General features: G+C 44.8%; 2 protein-coding genes across 4 annotated transcripts in view; one reads left to right on the forward strand and one right to left on the reverse strand.

Moving 5' to 3' along the window:
- The window catches only part of SPATA45 (spermatogenesis associated 45), an 800,921-nt gene extending 789,309 nt beyond the window's left edge, over positions 1-11,612 (forward strand). For 2 of the 3 annotated variants that reach the window (XM_050761974.1, XM_050761968.1), the window contains exons 2-3: positions 5,464-5,778; positions 11,430-11,612. In XM_050761974.1, the coding sequence (XP_050617931.1) occupies positions 5,502-5,778; positions 11,430-11,449 (297 nt within the window). In that variant the 5' untranslated portion in view covers positions 5,464-5,501 and the 3' untranslated portion in view covers positions 11,450-11,612. The remainder of the gene's footprint in view (positions 1-5,463; positions 5,779-11,429) is intronic. The other variant, XM_050761957.1, reaches the window with a different exon arrangement.
- Positions 11,613-17,216: 5,604 nt separating this feature from the next.
- LOC126937975 (40S ribosomal protein S5-like) lies at positions 17,217-17,847 on the reverse strand. The gene has a single exon (XM_050761941.1). It carries the CDS (start codon positions 17,792-17,794, stop codon positions 17,444-17,446), a length of 351 nt encoding a protein of 116 aa, XP_050617898.1. The 5' UTR covers positions 17,795-17,847; the 3' UTR covers positions 17,217-17,443.
- Between the last annotated feature and the right edge of the window lie 490 nt (positions 17,848-18,337).

The raw sequence follows: 18,337 nt of genomic DNA on the forward strand, positions 1-18,337 counted from the left end.
AATGGAGACCAGATTTCACCATGTTGGCCAGGCTGGTCTCAAACCCCTGATCTCGGCCTCCCAAAGGGCTGGGATTACAGGCATGAGCCACCGTGCCCAGCCTAAAAGGGACTTTTTTTTTTTTTTTTTTTTTTTTTTTTTTTTGAGACGAAGTCTTGCTCTGTCACCCAGGCTGGAGTGCAGTGGCCGGATCTCAGCTCACTGCAAGCTCCGCCTCCCGGGTTTACGCCATTCTCCTGCCTCAGCCTCCCGAGTAGCTGGGACTACAGGCGCCCGCCACCTCGCCCGGCTATTTTTTTTTTTTTGTATTTTTTAGTAGAGACGGGGTTTCACGGTGTTAGCCGGGATCGTCTCTCGATCTCCTGACCTCGTGATCTGCCCGTCTCGGCCTCCCAAAGTGCTGGGATTACAGGCTTGAGCCACCGCGCCTGGCCGAAATGGACTTTTAACAAAATATAAATTAACTCAAGCTGGGGGTGATGGCTTACGCCTGTAATCCCAGCACTTTGGGAGGCCAAGGCAGGCAGATCACTTGAGGTCAGGAGTTCAAAACCAGCCTGGCCAACCAACATGGTGAAACCCCCTCTCTACTAAAAATACAAAAAAAATTTAGCTGGGCATGGTGGTACACACCTGTAGCCCCAGCTACTCAGGAGGCTGAAGCACGAGAATCACTTGAACCCAGGAGGGAGAGGTTGCAGTGAGCCAAGATCGCGCCATTGTACTCCAGCCTGGGTGACAGAGTGAGACTCCATTTCAAAACTAACAAACAAAAACAAGCAATTGACCGACTGACCTTTTTATATTTTATTATTTTGTTTTATTTTTTTGAGACGGAGTGATGCCCAGCCTGGGCGACAGAGCAAGACTCCTTCTCAAAAGAAAAAAAAAATGGTACCTCTCTTCTTTGCTTATTTAGGAATGAAAAATTGATGGCTCTGGTAGCTTTCCTAAAACAATGTGTGTTTGTGTGATTTCTGTCACTTCAATGTGTTTCAAAGCATTATTATAAAAATAAACTGAAAACAACCTAAAGTCTAGCAATAAAAAGAATAATTAATGTCAGGCACAGTGGCTCATACCTGTAATCCCAGCACTTTGAAAAGCTGAGGTGGGTAGATCGCTTGAGCTTAGGAGTTTCAGCCCAGCCTGGGCAATGTGGTGAAACCCTGTCTCTACCAAAAATACAAAAACATTAGCTGGGCATGGTGGTGCGCACCTGTGGTAGTCCCAGCCACTCAGGAGGCTGAAGATGGAGGATCACTTGAGCCCAGGAGGCAGAGGTTGCAGTGAGCCAAGATCATGCCACTGGATTCCAGCCTGGGTGACAGAATGAGGCCCCCATCTCAAAAGGAAAAAAAAGAAAAAAGAAAGATGATGTCTCCCACTCCAAAAGAATTTAAAAGGACTTACAAACATTAGCTGGGTGTGGTGGCGCATGCCTGTAATCCCAGCTACTGGGGAGGCTGAGGCAGGAGAATCACATGAACCAGGGAGTCGGGGGTTGCAGTGAGCCAATATCGCTCCACTGGACTCCATCCTGGAAACAGAGCGAGACTCTGTCTCAAAAAAATAAAAAAATAAAAAATAAATAAAAGAATTTGAAAGGCGAGCGCGGGGCTGGCACCGTGGCTCATGCCTGTAATCCCAGCACTTTGGGAGGTCAAGGCGGGCGGATCACGAGCTCAGGAGATCGAGACCATCCTGGCTAACATGGTAAAACCCCCTGTCTACTCAAAATACAAAAAATTAGCCGGGCGTGGTGGCTGGCACCTGTAGTCCCAGCTACTGGGGAGGCTGAGGCAGGAGAATGGCGTGAACCCGGGAGGCGGAGCTTGCGGTAAGCTAAGATTGCACCACTGCACTCCAGCCTGGGTGACAGAGGGAGACTCTGTCTCAAACAAAACAAAACAAAACAAAAACAGGCGAGCGCGGTGGCTCACGCCTGTACCAGAAATAGCTGGGCATGGTGGCGCGCCTCTGTAATCCCAGCTACTTTGGGAGGCTGAGGCATGAGAATCGCTTGAACCTGCACTCCAGCGTTCGCGGCAGAGCAAGACTCTGTCTCAAAAAAACAACACAAAATAAAAACAAAAGAATTTAAAATTAAAATTAATTTTGTTTGTTTGTTTGTTGTTTGTACCCCCCTCCTGAATAGCTAGGATTACAGGCAGGTGCCACCACACGTAGTTAAGTTCTTGAATTTTTTGTAGAGATGAGGTCTTATTATGTTGCTTAGTCTGGTCTTGAACTCCTGAGCTCAAGCAGTCCTCCTTCCTCAGCTTTCCAAAGTGCTGGGATTACAGGTGTGAGCCACCATGCCTAGCCTAATATTTCCTAGAGTTTTATATGCATGGAATCATACACTATACATTCTGATTTGTCTGGCTTTTTTTTTTTTTTTAACTCAGCCTAGTTATTTAGAGATTCAGCCATAATATTGTGTTTATCAACAATATATGAACACAACTCAAAATATATATATTGATGAATTAGCATCTCAGGTAAAAGGAATATATTATATACATACTATATATATATAAATATATTTTATAACTCAGTGTCCATTGTGTACATATACCACAATTTATTTGTTCTGCTGTTGATGGACATTTGGATTGTTAGAACTTTTTGGCTCATGAAAATAAAGCTCTGGGCTGGGCCTGGTGGCTCTGCTCACACCTGTAATCTCAGTACTCTGGGAGGCCAAGGCATGAGGATCCCTTGAGCCCAGGAATTCAAGACCAGCCTTAGGAACATAATGAGACCTCATCTCTATGAAAAATAAAAACAAAACTAGCCAGGTGTGGTGGCCTGCGCCTGTATCGCAGCACTTGGGAGGCTGAGGTGGGAAGATGACTTGAGGCTGGGAGGTTGAGGATACAGTAAGCCATGGTCACACCACTTCACTCTAGCCTGGGTGACAGAAAGAGACCCTGTCTCAAAAATAAATAAATAAAAATAAAGCTGTGTAAAAAAAAAAACAAAAGTTTTTTAGAAAGCTGTGATGAAATTAATGAGTTAGTTTTCATATGTACTGATACATTTCTTTATACGTGTGTGTGGAGAATTTCATTGCTCTAGGGTAAATACCTAAGAATGGATCAAATAATAGGAGTATATTTAACTTTTTCAGAAGCTGCATGATTATTTTCCAAAGACATTGCTCCATTTTACATTCTCACTAGCAGCATATGAGAATTCCAGGTCCTCCATATCTTTGTTAACACATGGTTTGGTCAATCTTTTTCATTTCAGCCATTCTAGTGGTATCTAATGATATCTCATTATAGTATTGATTTACACTTTCCTAGTGACTGGTGATAATGAATGTATTTTTTTTTTTTTTTTTTTTTTTTTTGGAGACAGAGTCTTGCTCAGCCGCCCAAGCTGGAGTGCAGTGGCATGATATTGACTCACTACAACCTCTGCCTCCCGGGTTCAAGCAATTCTCCTGCCTCCACCTCCTGAGTAGCTGGGATTACAAGTGCATACCACCATGCCCGGCTAATTTTTTTGTATTTTTAATAGAGACAGGGTTTCACCATGTTGGCCAGGTTGGTCTCCAACTCCTGACCTCAGGTGACCCACCCACATCAGCCTCCCAAAGTGCTGGGATTACAGGTGTGAGCCACCACACCAGGCCCCATTTCTTTGTCTTCTGGCTTATATTTTTGCTTGTTGAGGAGTCAGCTGTTGGTTCAATTGCCCCTCCTTTTATTCTCTGGTTGCTTTTAAGATTTTCTTTTCTTTTTAAATTCACTGTAATCTCAGCGTGGGCTTTTTAAAAATCCTGACTCCTATTGTTTGAGCTTCTTGAGACTGTGAACTATATCATTTATCAGTTCTGAATATTTCTCTCTCTTTCCAAATTTTGCTCTGTCACCCAGGCTGTAGTGCAATGGCACAATCTCAGCTCACTGCAATCTTCACCTCCCAGGCTTAAGTGATCTTCCCACCTCGGCCTTCCAAGGTGTTGGGATTATAGGCGTGAGCTACTGTGCCTGGTCACTTTGTTTTTTTTGAGATGGAGTCTCACACTGTCACACCGGCTGGAGTGCAATGGCGTGATCTTGGCTCACTGCAACCTCTGCCTCCTGGGTTCAAGTGATTCTCATGCCTTAGCCTCCGGAGTAGCTGGGATTACAGGTGCCTGCCACCATGCCCGGCTAATTTTTAGTAGAGACGGGGTTTCACTATGTTGGCCAGGCTGGTCTTGAACTCCTGACCTCGTGATCTGTCCGCCTCGGCCTCCCAACGTGCTGAGATTACAGGCATGAGCCACAGTGCCTGGCCACCACTTTTTAAAATTAAAATCCCTTTGGATACTTATTGGGAAAGTAATACCCAAAATATTAATGGATGTCTCTGGAAAAAGAGTAATTTTAACTTTTCTACTTTATGTTTTTCTGTATTTTCTTAATTATCTACCATGAATATGTATCCCATTTTTTATAATCATGTATTTAAACATGTATTATTTATCTATTACATTATTAATATATGTAATAAACATGTATTATTTTTATAATCAGAAGAAATAATAAATGCTTCTAAAAGCAAAAAACAATGCATAGTATAATTTTCAAAAACAATAATATATCCTCTTACCATACCTTTTTAACCTTTCTTACCCTTGAAGAAAACCTAAAAAACAAAAAATAAAACCCTTAAGAAACAATAATAAAAGGTGAGGTGTGGCCGGGCGCAGTGGCTCATGCCTATAATCCCAGCACTTTGGGAGGCCGAGGCAGGTGGATCACAAGTTGAGGAGTTCGAGACCAACCTGGCCGATATGGTGAAACCCCGTCTTTACTAAAAATACAAAAAAAAAAAAAAAAATTAGCCGGGCGTGGTGGTGCATGCCTGTAATCCCAGCTACTTAGGAAGCTGAGGCAGAATTGCTTGAACCCAGGAGGCGGAGATTGCAGTGAGCTGAGATCAAGCCACTGCACTCCAGCCTAGGTGACAGAGTGAGACTCCGTCTCAAAAAAAAAAAAAAATTGTGAGGTATGCTGACTGGGCATGGTGGCTCACACCTGTAATCCCAGCACTTTGGGAAACTGAGGTAGGCAGATCACCTGAGACCAGGAGTTCGAGACCAGCCTGGCCAACATGGTGAAACCCCATCTCTACTGAAAACAGAAAAATTAGCCGGGCATGGTTGTACAAGCCTGTAATTCCAGCTACTTAGGAGGCTGAGGCACAAGAATCACTTGAATCTGGAAGGTAGAAGTTGCAGTGAGCTGAGATCATGCCCTGCGTGCCAGCCTGGGAGACAGAGCAAGACCCTGTCTAAAAAAAAAAGTACATAAAAAATTGAAGCGTGGGGTGGGAGGCTTGGTGGTGGTGGGTGGTGATGTTATTGTATAGAAGGAAAAAAGAGAAACTGGTCAACGTGATTGTGAATACTGGCTTCTGAGTCAAAAAGACAATCAAAAGTATTTTTTCTTTTGTTTGTAGGACAGCAAGAATCGCTTGACAATTGGTTTGTGAGCATAATGGCATCTATAAACAGAACCATTGAAATAATTAAAAAACATGGAGTAAGCAAACAACATCTCCTGGAGGAGATAAACAAAAAGCGTGAATCCAACTGCTTGGTGGAACGAAGCAATCAAGTCAGCTTACTGAGAGTTCAAAAGAGGCACTTCCCGAGTGCCTGTCAGTCCTTTACTCATACCACAACCAAAGAGCCTATTCCCGACAGTGGCAGGAGCTCCTGGGTCAAGCTGAGTCTCCTTGCTCACGCGGAGAGAAAGCACTTTCCACCAAAAAGTAAGAAGTTATGATAGGATTTTTTTTTTTTTTTGAAACGGAGTTTTGCTCTTGTCACCCAGGCTGGAGTGCAATGGCACCATGTCGGCTCACTGCAAACTCCACCTCACGGGTTCAAGCGATTCTTCTGCCTCAGCCTCCCAGGTAGCTGGGAATACAGGCGCCTGCCACCACGCCTGGCTAATTGTTTTGTATTTTTTAGTAGAGACGGGGTTTCACCTTGTTGGCCAGGCTGGTCTCAAACTCCTGACCTCAGGTGATCCACCCACCACGGCCTCCAAAAGTGCTGGGATTACAGGCATGAGCCACCACACCCAGCCTATGATAGGACTGTGTTTTTTTTTTTTTTTTTTTTGAGACAGAGTTTTGCTCTTGCTGCCCAGGCTGGAGTGCAATGACACGATCTCATCTTACCGCAACCTCCATCTCCCGGGTTCAAGCGATTCTCCTGCCTCAGCCTCTCAAGTAGCTGGGGTTATAGGCATGCACCACCACATCTGACTGATTTTTTTATATTTTTAGTAGAGACGGGGTTTCTTCATGTTGGTCAGGCTGGTCTTGAACTCCAGACCTCAGGTAATCCGCCCGCCTCGGCCTCTCAAAGCGCTGGGATTACAGGCGTGAGCCACCACACCTGGCCTATGATACGATTCTTAACCAATTTATAGGAAGGATTTGTAGGTATTCCTAAGAATTAGGAATAATTTCTGGGATTGAAAGAGGTACCTGAGTATTGCCCTGGTATAGCATAAAGGCAATCTATTTGAAGGTAAAAGTGTCATTAAACAGGCTGGTGGATTGTAAGATGTATTATAGACCAGAGACTCTCATTTTTTTATGCATACAGAGTCCCAGGCCCCAGCTTCAAGCCATCTCATTCAGTAGGCTCTAAGGAGGTGCCTGGAAATCTGCATTCTCAGCAGACTAAGGTGATGCTGATGCTGATGGCCTGAGAACCACATTTTGATAAGAGTTGTTACAGTAATTACAATAGACCACAAAAACTTCAGAAACCTGCTATCTCATCAATTTTTCTGGCCTTTACACACATTTCATGTGCAAAATTGAGGTGCAGTGGAGATCCTTTTGATAATACACATCATACAAAAAGCCCTAATAAAATGTGGAGGGGCTGGGCACAATGGCTCACGCCTCTAATCCCAGCACTTTGGGAGGCTGAGGCAGGCGAATCACCTGAGGTCAGGAGTTTGAGACCAGCCTGGCCAACATGGTGAAACCCCATCTCTACTAAAAATACAAAACTTAGCTGGGCATGGCAGCAGGCACCTTTACTCCCAGCTACTTGGGAGGCTGAGGCAGGAGAATTGCTTGAATACTGGAGGTGAAGATTGCAGTGAGCCGAGATCACTCCAGTGTACTCCAGCCCAGGCGACAAACTAAGACTCCTTATCAAAAAAAAAAAAAAAAAAAAAAAACTGGAGGAAAGTTGTTGGGGGCAGGGGATGGCATGGTGGTGATGGTGGTGGTATTATTTTATAGAAGGAAGAAGGGGAGCTGATAAATACCTTCATTGTGAATACTTGTTTCTTAGTCTAGGCAGGTAGCTGAGATAGCATATTTTAATTTATTTGAAAAAAAGAGAAGGGGGTGTGTAACCATATCTAATACAACCAACAAGTTACTAATTTAGATCAGAAACAAAAGAATCACCACATTTGAGATTTCACTTATTTGATGTGGCTGTGACTTTACCCTTCCCCAGTGCTCTCAGGAAGTGGAGTAGAGTGTGATACAGTGTGGTGTAGAAAGCTGAAATTCTCCACTGTGTTTAGAGTTCATCTGTAAGAGTCATGTGTTCGTTTTATTCAAAAATAACTCTAGAGCTGGGCACGGTGGCTCATGCCGATAATCCTAGCATTTTGGGAGGCTGAGGTGGGCAGATCACCTGAGATGAAAGGAGGAAGTATTACATCTCACTTTAAATCAAAAGCTAGAAATGGTTAAGCTTAGTGAGGAAGGCATGGCAAAAGCCAAGATAGGCCAAAAGCCAGGACTCTTGTGCCAATCATTTATCCAAATTATCAATGCAAAGGAAAAACTCTTGAAGGAAATTAAAAATTTCCTTCAGTGAACACACAAATGATAAGAAAGCAAAACAGCCTTATTGCCGATAGGGAGAAAGTTTCAGTGATCTGGACAGATCAACCCAGCCACAACATTTCCTTAAGCCAAAGCCTAACCCAGAGCAAGGCCCTAACTCTCTTCAATTCTGTGAAAGCTGAGTCTCTCTGTCACCCAGGCTGAAGTACAATGACGTGATCTCAGCTCACTGCAACCTCTGCCCTCCGGGTTCAAGTGCTTCAGCCTTCCAAGGAGCTGGGATTGCCTGCCACCACGCCTGGCTATTTTTGTTTGTTTGTTTGTTTAGTAGAGATAGGGTTTTGCCATGTTGGCCAGGCCAGTTTCAAACTCCTGGCTTCAAGTGGTCCACCCACCTCAGCCTCCCAAAGTGCTGGGATTATAGGCTTGAGCCACTGCGCCCTGCCAGGAGACCATTATTCTGAGTGAAGTGACTCAGGAATGGAAAACCAAATATTGTCTGTTCTGACTTATAAGTGGGACCTAAGCCATGAGGATGCAAAGGCATAAGAATGATATAATGGACTTTAGGAACCCCAAGGGAAAGAAAGGTAAAAGAGGGGCGAGGGATAAAAGACCAAATATTGGGTACAATGTACACTGCTCGGATGATGGGTGCACCAAAATCCCAGAAATCACCGCTACAGAACTTACCCATGTAACCAAAATCCACCTTTACCCCAAAAACTACTGAAATAAAACATAAACAAAAGAAACCACCCTATCTAAGCAGCACTCCTCAACACTCTACAATCCCTTACCCAGCTTTCTTTTTTACCACAGTGTTTATCACTCCCTAATGAAGGCCAAGCTCCTTGAAGGCAGGGATGGTATCTGCTTTTTTCACTACTTTATCCTCAGTCCCTAGAACAGTGTCTAGCACAAATTAGGAACTGAGGAAACATTTCCTGGCTGATTGAATAAATGTTGGGATATGGAATATACTTTCCCAGAAGTAGTGGTAGAACTTACCTCATTCCTCTCGAGACCAATAGCTATGTCCTTGGGCAGTGGCTCACAAACTTAAGAGTTTCTCGCAGCAACCTTAGATGGTTGCTGTGGAATAATCTTTAGAAATGCAAGACAGTAATAATACAGTATATTTATCCAGCCTGACCAACGTGGTGAAACTCCGTCTCTACTAAAAAATATAAAAATTAGCCAAGCATGGTGGCACATGCCTGTAGTCCCAGCTACTTGGGAGGCTGAGGCAGGATAATTGCTCGAACCCGGGAGGTGGAGGTTGCAATGAGGCAAGATTGCGTCATTGCACTCCAGCCTGGGCAACAGAGTGAGACTCCATCTCAAAAGAAAAAAAAAAAAATACAGTATATTTTGCTGGACATATTCCATAAGAATTGGAAGGCACTGTATTCTTTTCCTTTGCATACCTGTGCGAGAGGAAGAAACACTCATTTACTCTTTATTCTTTCAACAAATACATGTGAGTGCTTACTTTATGTCAGGCACTCTTCTATGTGCTTGTCAATACAGTGATGAATAAAATTTTACCTCAGAAAGCTTAGGTTTTGGTGTGCTGGCTCACGCCTGAAATCCTAACACTTTGGTAGGCTGAGGCAGGAGGATCCCTTGAGCCCAGGAGTTTGAGACCAGGGTGGGCAACTTAGAGAGGCCCCGTCTCTATTTCTTAAAAAAAAAAAAAAAAAAAAGCTTACATTTCATTGGGTAGAGCCAGATAAACAAGTTAAAAAATAGTAAATGTCAGCTGGGTACAGTGGCTCGCGCCTGTAATCCCAGCACTTTGGGAGGCAAAGGCGGGTGGATCATCTGAAGTCAGGAGTTCAAGACCAGCCTGACCAACATGATGAAATCCCACAAAAATTAGCCGGGCATGGTGGTGCACGCCTGTAATCCCAGCTACTCTGGAGGCTGAGGCAGGAGAATCGCTTGAACCCGGGAGGAGGTGGTTACAGTGAGCAGAGATTGCACCACTGCACTACAGCCTGGGCAACAAGATCGAAACTCCGTCTCAAAAAAAAAAAAAAAGTAAATGTCAGATCAGATAGTGATAAATGGGTAAGAGCTATGGGGAAACAGAAAACAGCAGGGTGGGGGATAGGAAGTGTTGGATGGAGGGTGTATTGCTGCCCATAGAACTTACTATTACTATGCAGGGCGTGAGGGATGACCCAGGACTCCTGGGTTCCTTGAGGAGTCCAGTGTAAACAGGGATAAGGGACAAAATGAGATTAGTCCTGATGGTCGAACCTAGTGGTGGTCTAACCTGGTGGGGAGGCCTGTGTGTTGAGGGGAAGGAATGTTACAGATTTCTCATAGAGTATTTGGAGTTCTGGGAGCTCCTCTTTGCTTCTATTAATAATGACGTGAAGACTAGGAAAGAAGTTCTTTTGGAGATTTCCAGGTCCTCTTTTCAATCTTCCACTTGGAGATGTGGAGCCCAAAAGAGGGGCAGTTTATTTAAATACATAGAATGAAAAACACCTGGGTTCAAGTTTTGCCTCTGTCATTTGCCTCTGTTCAAGTGCTGGGATTACAGGCGTGAGCCACTGTACCCAGCTGACATTTACTATTTTTAAACTTGTTTATCTGGGTCTACCCAATGAAATAAAGATACTATACTAAAAGCATACTATCATGCTTTTAGTAATTTGACTTTTTTTTTTTAGGAGGCAGAGTCTTGCTCTGTCACTGGGGCTGGAGTGCAGTGGTGTGATCATGGCTCACTGTATCCTCAACCTCCTGGGCTCGAGCGATCCTCCCACCTCTCAGCCTCTCGAGTAGCTAGGACTATAGGCCTGTGCCACCATGCCTGGCTAACTTTTGTATTTTTTTAATAGAGACTGAGTTTTGCCATGTTGCCCAGGTTGGTCTCAAGTTCTTGACCTCAAGCAATCTGCCTGCCTCAGCCTCCCAAAGTGCTGGGATTACAGGCGGGAGCCACTGTGCCCAGCCATTTGGTGTTTTTTGTTTTGTTTTTTAATTTATTGAGTCTCACTCTGTCACTTTGTCACAAGCTATAGTGCAGTGGCCTGATCTTGGCTCACTGCAATCTCTGCTGGCCGGGGTTCAAGCGATTCTCCTGCCTCAGCCTCCAGAGTAGCTGGGATTATAGGTGTGCGCCACCACACCCGGCTAATTTTTTGTTTGTTTGTTTTTTGAGACAGAGTCTCGCTTTGTCGCCTAGGCTGGAGTGCAGTGACGTGATCTCAGCTCACTGCAAGCTCTGCCTCCCGGGTTCAACCGATTCTCCTGCCTCAGCCTCCTGAGTAGCTGGGACTACAGGTGTGTGCCACCACGCCCAGCTAATTTTTGTATTTTTTTTAGTAGTGATGGGGTTTCACCATGTTGGCCAGGATGGCCTCGAATTCCTGACTTCAGGCGATCCACCGGCCTCAGCCTCCCAGAGTGCTGGGATTACAGGTGTGAGCCACTGCGGCCGGCCCATTTGGTGTTTCTAAACCATAGTTCCTGTATCTGAAACACAATACTCTGCCCTCCAGGGTTATTTTAAAAACCATGAAATGTATTATAAGTTATATAACAAATACTTTTTATTTTTTATTTTTCAGATAATGCCATATTTGGATAAAGTGCATCTCCAGAGACAAAGACACACAGAAATACCTTCTCTTTGATTCTTCGTCAGTGTGCCTAAATTATTTACAAATTATTAATTATAAACAAAACTAAACAAAAGTATTCACTAGATCCCTCAAAAAACATTAAGTCACATAAAACATATTACATCTTTATTCATTCCGTTCTGTTATTTAGACTTAGATGATTTGAAGAGAGGATTTGAGTTTTTTAGATACTTTCAAAGATGAATTCCTAAGAGTTTACTTTACAGTGATTCCCCCCTGCAACTTTTTTTTTTTTTTTTTGAGACAGAGTCTCGCTCTGTTCCCCAGGCTGGAATGCAGTGGCACGATCTCGGCTCACTGCAACCTCCGCCCCCTGGGTTTAAGCGATTCTCCTGTCTCAGCCTCCTGAGAAGCTGGGACTACAGGCTCATGCCACCATGCCCAGCTAACTTTTGTATTTGTAGTAGAGATGGCATTTCACCACGTTAGTCAGGCTGGTCTTGAACTCCTGACCTCAGGTGATCCACTTGCCTTGGCATCCCAAAGTGCTGGGATTATGGGCGTGAGCCACCACGCCTGGGCGATCTTCTCCTTAGTAATCTAAAATGTTTAAATAGTAGTTTATATTTGTTTCTATAACTCAGTGGAATATATTGACCAACCCCACTGATCAGGTTGAAGGCTAAAAAGTTAACACTTGCTTCTAAATGATAGATTAACTTCCTCTGTTAAAGTTATAGTTTTGATGATTTGAATAAGGAGATATTTGAGAGGCTAATATAAGGTGCCTAGAGACAGGGCTTTCTGTTACATTACATTGTCCATCCCCACAGTGGTGATGGTTAGAATTATCTCATGGCCACATCCTGTTTGGCTATTATCACCTCTGTTTCATTGCTTCTTGGATCACAGTCTTTTCAAATCTTTTTTTTTTTTTTTTTTTTTTAGACGGAGTCTCGCTCTGTTGCCCAGGCTGGGGTGCAGTAGTGTGATCTTGGCTTGCTGCAACCTCTGTCTCCCAGGTTCAAGCAATTCTCATCTCAGCCTCCTGAGTAGCTGGGACTACAGGTGTGTGCCACCATGCCAGGCTAATTTTTTGTATTTTTAGTAGAGATGGGGTTTCACCATGTTGCCCAGGCTGGTCTCGAACTCCTGACCGTGGGTGATCTGCCCGTCTCAGCCCCACAAAATGCTGGGATTACAGGCATGAGCCTCTTCAAATCTTAACTTGGCTTATGTTCCTTTATGTGGTTAAGAACCTAGTCCATATGCCAAGCAGAGCACTGCCTGGGCTGGAACCCAGAGCTTCTTGGCATTTGTATTTATTTCAATAAGACACTCACTTTTTTTTTGGTTGCCCTCTACTTCCACAGGAAGCTCAGATTCATAGAAAGCCAAAGCGTTCTGATATTTGAAGGGATATGGATAAGTCAGCTGGCTTAAAACCCTATGTCAGCCAGAACTATATAGTAGGGCACAGTGTGGATAAGACTCATCCACCATGAGAATATGTTATAAAAAAATCATAATAAACAACACAGAACTACAGCTAATTTTTCACTTCCCAAAAGGCAAATACCTAGCCAGGCAGTGGTGGCAGATAGCTATAGTCCCAGCTACTCAGGAGGCTGGAGTGGGAGGATCACTTGAGTCCAGGAGTTCAAGGCTGTAGTGTGCTAGGATCATGCCTGTGAATAGCCACTGCCCTCCACCCTGTGCAACGTGGCGAAAGTCTGCCTTTTTTTTTTCTTTTTTTTTTGAGACAGGGTCTCATTCTGTCACCCAGCCTTGAGTGCAGTGGCATGATCATGGCTCACTGCAGCTGGACCTCCCGGGCTCAGATGATTCTCCACCTCAGCCTTCTGAGTAGCTGGGATTATAAGGGTATGCCATGCTAATTTTTGTATTTTTAGTAGAGATGGGGTTTCGCCATGTTGCTAGTCTTTAACTACTGGCCTCAAGCAATCCGCCCTCCTCAGCCTCCCAAAGTGCTGGGATTACAGGTATGAGCCACTTTGTCTGGCCTGTTTTTGTTTGTTTTAAAGCAAATACCTAGTGTCAAGAACTGTAAAGGATTATCCTGGCATGGCAGTCATGGGTACCTATAGAAGACATGCGGCTCCTGGTTCAGAGGCAAAGGATTTTACTACTTAGAGCACAGCAAGGAACACAAGCCTCATGTTCGGGTTGGTTCCCCTTGCCCTCCCCCACTCCCTCAAGATTCACAGGGCGATGTGAAGATGTCCAGGTAGATGCCACACACGCGGAGGTTGTGCCTCATAGCTGAGGAATCCTGAGCTTAAAGAAACCCAACCTTTGCCCAGAAGGAGACATTATCTTCATTATAGTGGATGATAAACAGACCTGCCCTCTGCTCCAGAGGGTCACGATCTTCCAAAGAGATTATCTGGAACAAAGGTTGTCAGTGCCTCTGCTCCCTAGATGTGCAGAAACATGGAAGTCCTGTAGAGAATTGTCTCCCCACACTCAGAAGTTCAAATAAAGACTATCAAATACAGTATTATTTCTTTGGCTCTAGCTGGGATGAATAATAGGAAATAAACACATAGGTGGTAAAGGAGTGTCAGGGTGTGGACGGTACATTTCTTTTTCTTCTTTTTCTATTTGAGACAGGGTCTCACTCTGTTGCCCAGGCTGGAGTGCTGTGGGGTGATCATGGCTCAATGCAGCCTCAACCTCTCCTGCTCAAGCAATTGTCCCACCTCAGCCTCCTAAGTAGCTGGGAAGACAGGTGTGCACCACCATGCCCAGCTAATATTTTTACTTTGGCTATGTTGACCAGCCTGGTTTCAAACTCCTGGCTTCAAGCAATCCTCCCACCTCAGCTTCCCAAAGTGCTGGGATTACAAATGTGAGCCACCACACCTAGCTGGACAGTACAATTAACACATTCTCTAACCTCAGCTCTCTCTAACCCTATCCACCCTCCTCCTCTGTGTGCCTCTGGTTTTATAGAACTACTTGTGACTCTCTACTTGTGAACTTGCCTTATTCTGTTACCTCCTCTTTACCTAACTTCAATTTGTGCAACATTTAATTTGATACCACCTCCTTCTAGAAACCTTCCCTCACCCTGATCCCACTGTTAAATATAATGAACCCCAAGTTTCTCTTCAAAGAATCAGTATGTTAGCATGTTTTTTTTTTTTTTTTTTTTTGAGACAGAGTCTGGAGGTATTGCCCAGGCTAAAGCGCGGTGGTGTGATCTCGGCTTACTGCCAGCTCTGCCCCCTGGGTTCACACCATTCTTCTGCCTCAGCTTCCCAAGTAGCTGGGACTACAGACGCCCACCACCACGCCCAGCTAAATTTTTTTTTTTTTTTGGTATTTTTAGTAGAGACGGGGTTTCACGGTGTTAGCCAGGATGGTCTCAATCTCCTGACTTCGTGATCCACCCACCTTGGCCTCCCAAAGTGCTGGGATTACAAGTGTGAGCCACCGCGCCCAGCCTGTTTTTTTTTTTTTTTTTTTTTTTTTTGAGATGGAGTCTTGCTTTGTCACCCAGGTTGGAGTGCAGTGGCGCAATCTTGGCTCACTGCAACCTCCTCCTGGGTTCATGCAATTTTTCTGCCTCAGCCTCCCGAGTAGCTGGGATTACAGGCATGTGCCACCACACCTGGCTAATTTTTGTATTTTTAGTGGAGACAGGGTTTCACCATATTAGTCAGGCTGGTCTTGAACTCCTGACCTCAAGTGACCCACCCACCTCAGCCTCCCAAAGTGTTGGGATTACAGGCGTGAGCCACCACGTTCGGCCAAGTAGGTTATTATGTTCAGCTCTCTTATTCTTTGATTCTCCATTTTAAAGTTTAACTTCCTGGTTCTCTTCCCCCCCTTGCCTCTAGTTTCAGTAAACAACTTTCCTGCTGGTCCTAGTTAGTAGTTCACATCTGTTCCCCTGGTCACCTGCTTCATCCTGACTCATTCCAGTCACCTGCTCTGACCTGAGTCATGCCTGGTCACCCACTCTGACCTAAGTCACCTTTAGTCACCTGTTCCTAACCATCTTTCCCGCCAAACTACTCACCCTGCCACTCCAGCTCATACTCCTGCTCTTTTTAAAATAGCCAATCGGAATTAGCTTAGACTGTGCTGTCCAACCCTAGGCAATAGGGGAACAACACAGCAGTAGGGACTACCTGCATCAGGAATAAGAACTCCTTCGCTTCCCCTGTCCAAGTGTGCTCTTGCCATTGTTCCATCTGTGAGGGGCACCCTTTCTGCAGAAAGTAAAAATTGCCTTGCTGAGAAAATTAAATTTATGTTGGAGTGCTATTTCTTCGTGGCACTGGGGAACAAGCATTTGCATTTTTAACACCACCTTAGGCATTTTCTACTTTATCCTCCTCTATACACCCTACAACAGTCTCAGGCTAAAACCAGAAACTCAAGAGTCACAAGACAATATATCTGTTGGGACTCTGACCTTACCTGAAATGGCAGAAAGTCCACATTCTCTCTACCCACTCCCAGGAGTGTTTCAAATCTGTCAATGCATGGGTTTCCTCAGTAGCACTAAATCACAGACACTTTCCTCCTTTTCTGCCCTGGCTCCCTGCAAAGCCCAAAGGCAGTCTGCTGGCGGAATTCCTTCTTGCTTGGGGAGGTCAGTCTTTTTCTATTTCTAAGGCCTTCAACTGATTGGATAAAACCAACCCACTTTACAGAGGGTAATGTGCTTCACTCACAGTCGACTGATTTAAATGTTAATCTAATTTACAATATATCTTCACAGAAACATCTAGAATAATGTTTAACCAACTAGCTGAGTAATGTAGCCTCACCAAGTTGACACATCAAATTAACCATCACAGAAGCTGTCCCACAGAATAACCCTTTACCTTATACTGGGGGATTCTCTGGCATCTGAAAGACCCAGGCCAAAGCTTGTGATTTCCAATTCCCTTCTCTCTGAATTCCACTGGGGTGGATGGACTCTAGCCTTACCCATGCCCTTGAGAACCAGAGAGGAGTAGAGGGGGCCCCACATGAAACCCATTATCTCAGCTCTACGATGTGACTCAGGAAATCCACAGGGCAGCCTTGGTAGGCTTCTGGGAAATTTAGTAAAGAGCAAGGCTGACTGGCACTCTGGAGGAATTGTAAGAAATTTGCTATTTGTGGCTGGGTGTGGTGACTCATGCCTGCAATCCCAGCACTTTGGGAGGCTGAGGCTGGAGGATTGCTTGAGGCCAGGAGCTCAAGACAAGCTTAGGCAACACAGCAAGAGCCCATCCCTAAACATAAATTAATAATATTTAAATAAAAACAAATTTTGTGTCTGGCCACAATGGCTCATGTCTGTAATCCCAGCATTTTGGGAGGCTGAGGTGGGATGATTGCTTGAGCTCAGGAGTTCAAGACCAGCCTGGGTAACATGGCAAAACCCTGACTCTACTACAAACACAAAAATTAGTCAGGAATGGTGGCCTGTGCCTGTGGTCCCAGCTACTTGGGAGGCTGAGGTGGGAGGATGGCTCGAGCCAGGGAGGCAGAGGTTGCAGTGAGCCAAGATGGTGCCACTGCATTCCAGCTTGGATTGTCCATCTGTCGAGTGAGATCCCATCTCAAACAAACAAAAAAACATACCCCCCCAAGAAAAAAACCAAATTGCTATTTTATTCACAGCTTTAGATCTTTATTTCTCTTTCTCTCTTTCTTTCTCTCTTTCTCTTTCCTTCTCCTCTCTCCTCTTCTCTCCTCCTTTCTCCTCCTCTCTCCTCCTCTCTCCTCCTCTCTCTTCTTCTCTTGTCTTCTCTTTTCTCCTCTTCTCTTCTCTTCTCTTCTCTTCTCTTCTCTTCTCTTGGGGCTGCCCCAAAGGGCCTCATGAGTGCCTGTGCACAACGGCCAGATGGCCTAATTCACACAGCACAATGGGGACACATCCACAGCCTCTCATCTCATGGTCCAGGCTTGGCTCACCCAATGCATGTGGAGTCCTCCTGGGGACCACTGTTGATAATGGCATTCACCAGGACCTACAGAGAATCCTCTTCTGTGAGCAGGTGAATGGTCTCGAAGGCATGCTTGGCGATGCACAAGGTCACGAGTTTCTTGCAGTTGTTGCGGCCGTGTGTCATCATGGAGTGAGTGAGACACTCCACAATGGGGCCCTGAGCTTTGCGGAAGCGTTTGGCAGCATACTGCCCTGCACTGTGAGGCAGGTGCTCGGCATACTTCTTCACTGCAGTGTAATCCTGTAAGGAAACGTCATTGATCTGCACGCACATCATGGGTGCTCCACTTGCCAAAGAGCTTGATGTCTGGGTTCTCTGTCCCCACAGATGCTGCTCTCTCCCATTTGGTCCCTGAGGGCACAGCCTGAGCATCTCTATTGCTTCGCGTGGACCACGTGCTGCCCTGGCACAGACAAGAAACTAGATATTTCAATGATCGCTTTTAGGCTTCTTAACTTCTATTAATAATAAACGTTTCCATTTGGGTTCCAGATAAGAAAGTGAGAGGAAGCAGATTCAAATGATATTTGCATGTAGAGTCCTTCTATAGGAAGCTACTGATTTCAGAAGGCCCCTGTTAAAATGGATTTCCCTGATAATATGTGTTCGTCAGTCCAGTAAATTTCTGTTTGGTGACAGTATTGCATTGACAAGCTTCGTTGTGGTGGTAGAGGTAGCTGTGTGACATACCTCAAATCCAGAGAGGAACCTTGGTAAATGGGGTTATTGGAGATCTCTTGTGACCTTTGGGGATTGGGGAGAAGTTCCCCTAGGACTTATTTTGTGTGGGGTTTTAGGCTACAATTTCAGACTCGATCCTTTGTTTGATTCCAGTGGGTGTATTCTTTCTGGTCAAATTAATTCCTGACTCCTGACTTTTCTTCTGAGTTTCCAACAAAAGGGTTTTTGTTTTGT

The sequence above is a fragment of the Macaca thibetana genome, chromosome 1 (assembly GCF_024542745.1).
Source record: "Macaca thibetana thibetana isolate TM-01 chromosome 1, ASM2454274v1, whole genome shotgun sequence".
Taxonomy (NCBI): Eukaryota; Metazoa; Chordata; class Mammalia; order Primates; family Cercopithecidae; genus Macaca; species Macaca thibetana.

What these genes read in the sequence shown, in the direction of transcription:
- LOC126937975 (XM_050761941.1), bottom strand. Translation starts at nt 17,794, where the DNA reads ATGCTCAGGCTGTGCCCTCAGGGACCAAATGGGAGAGAGCAGCATCTG.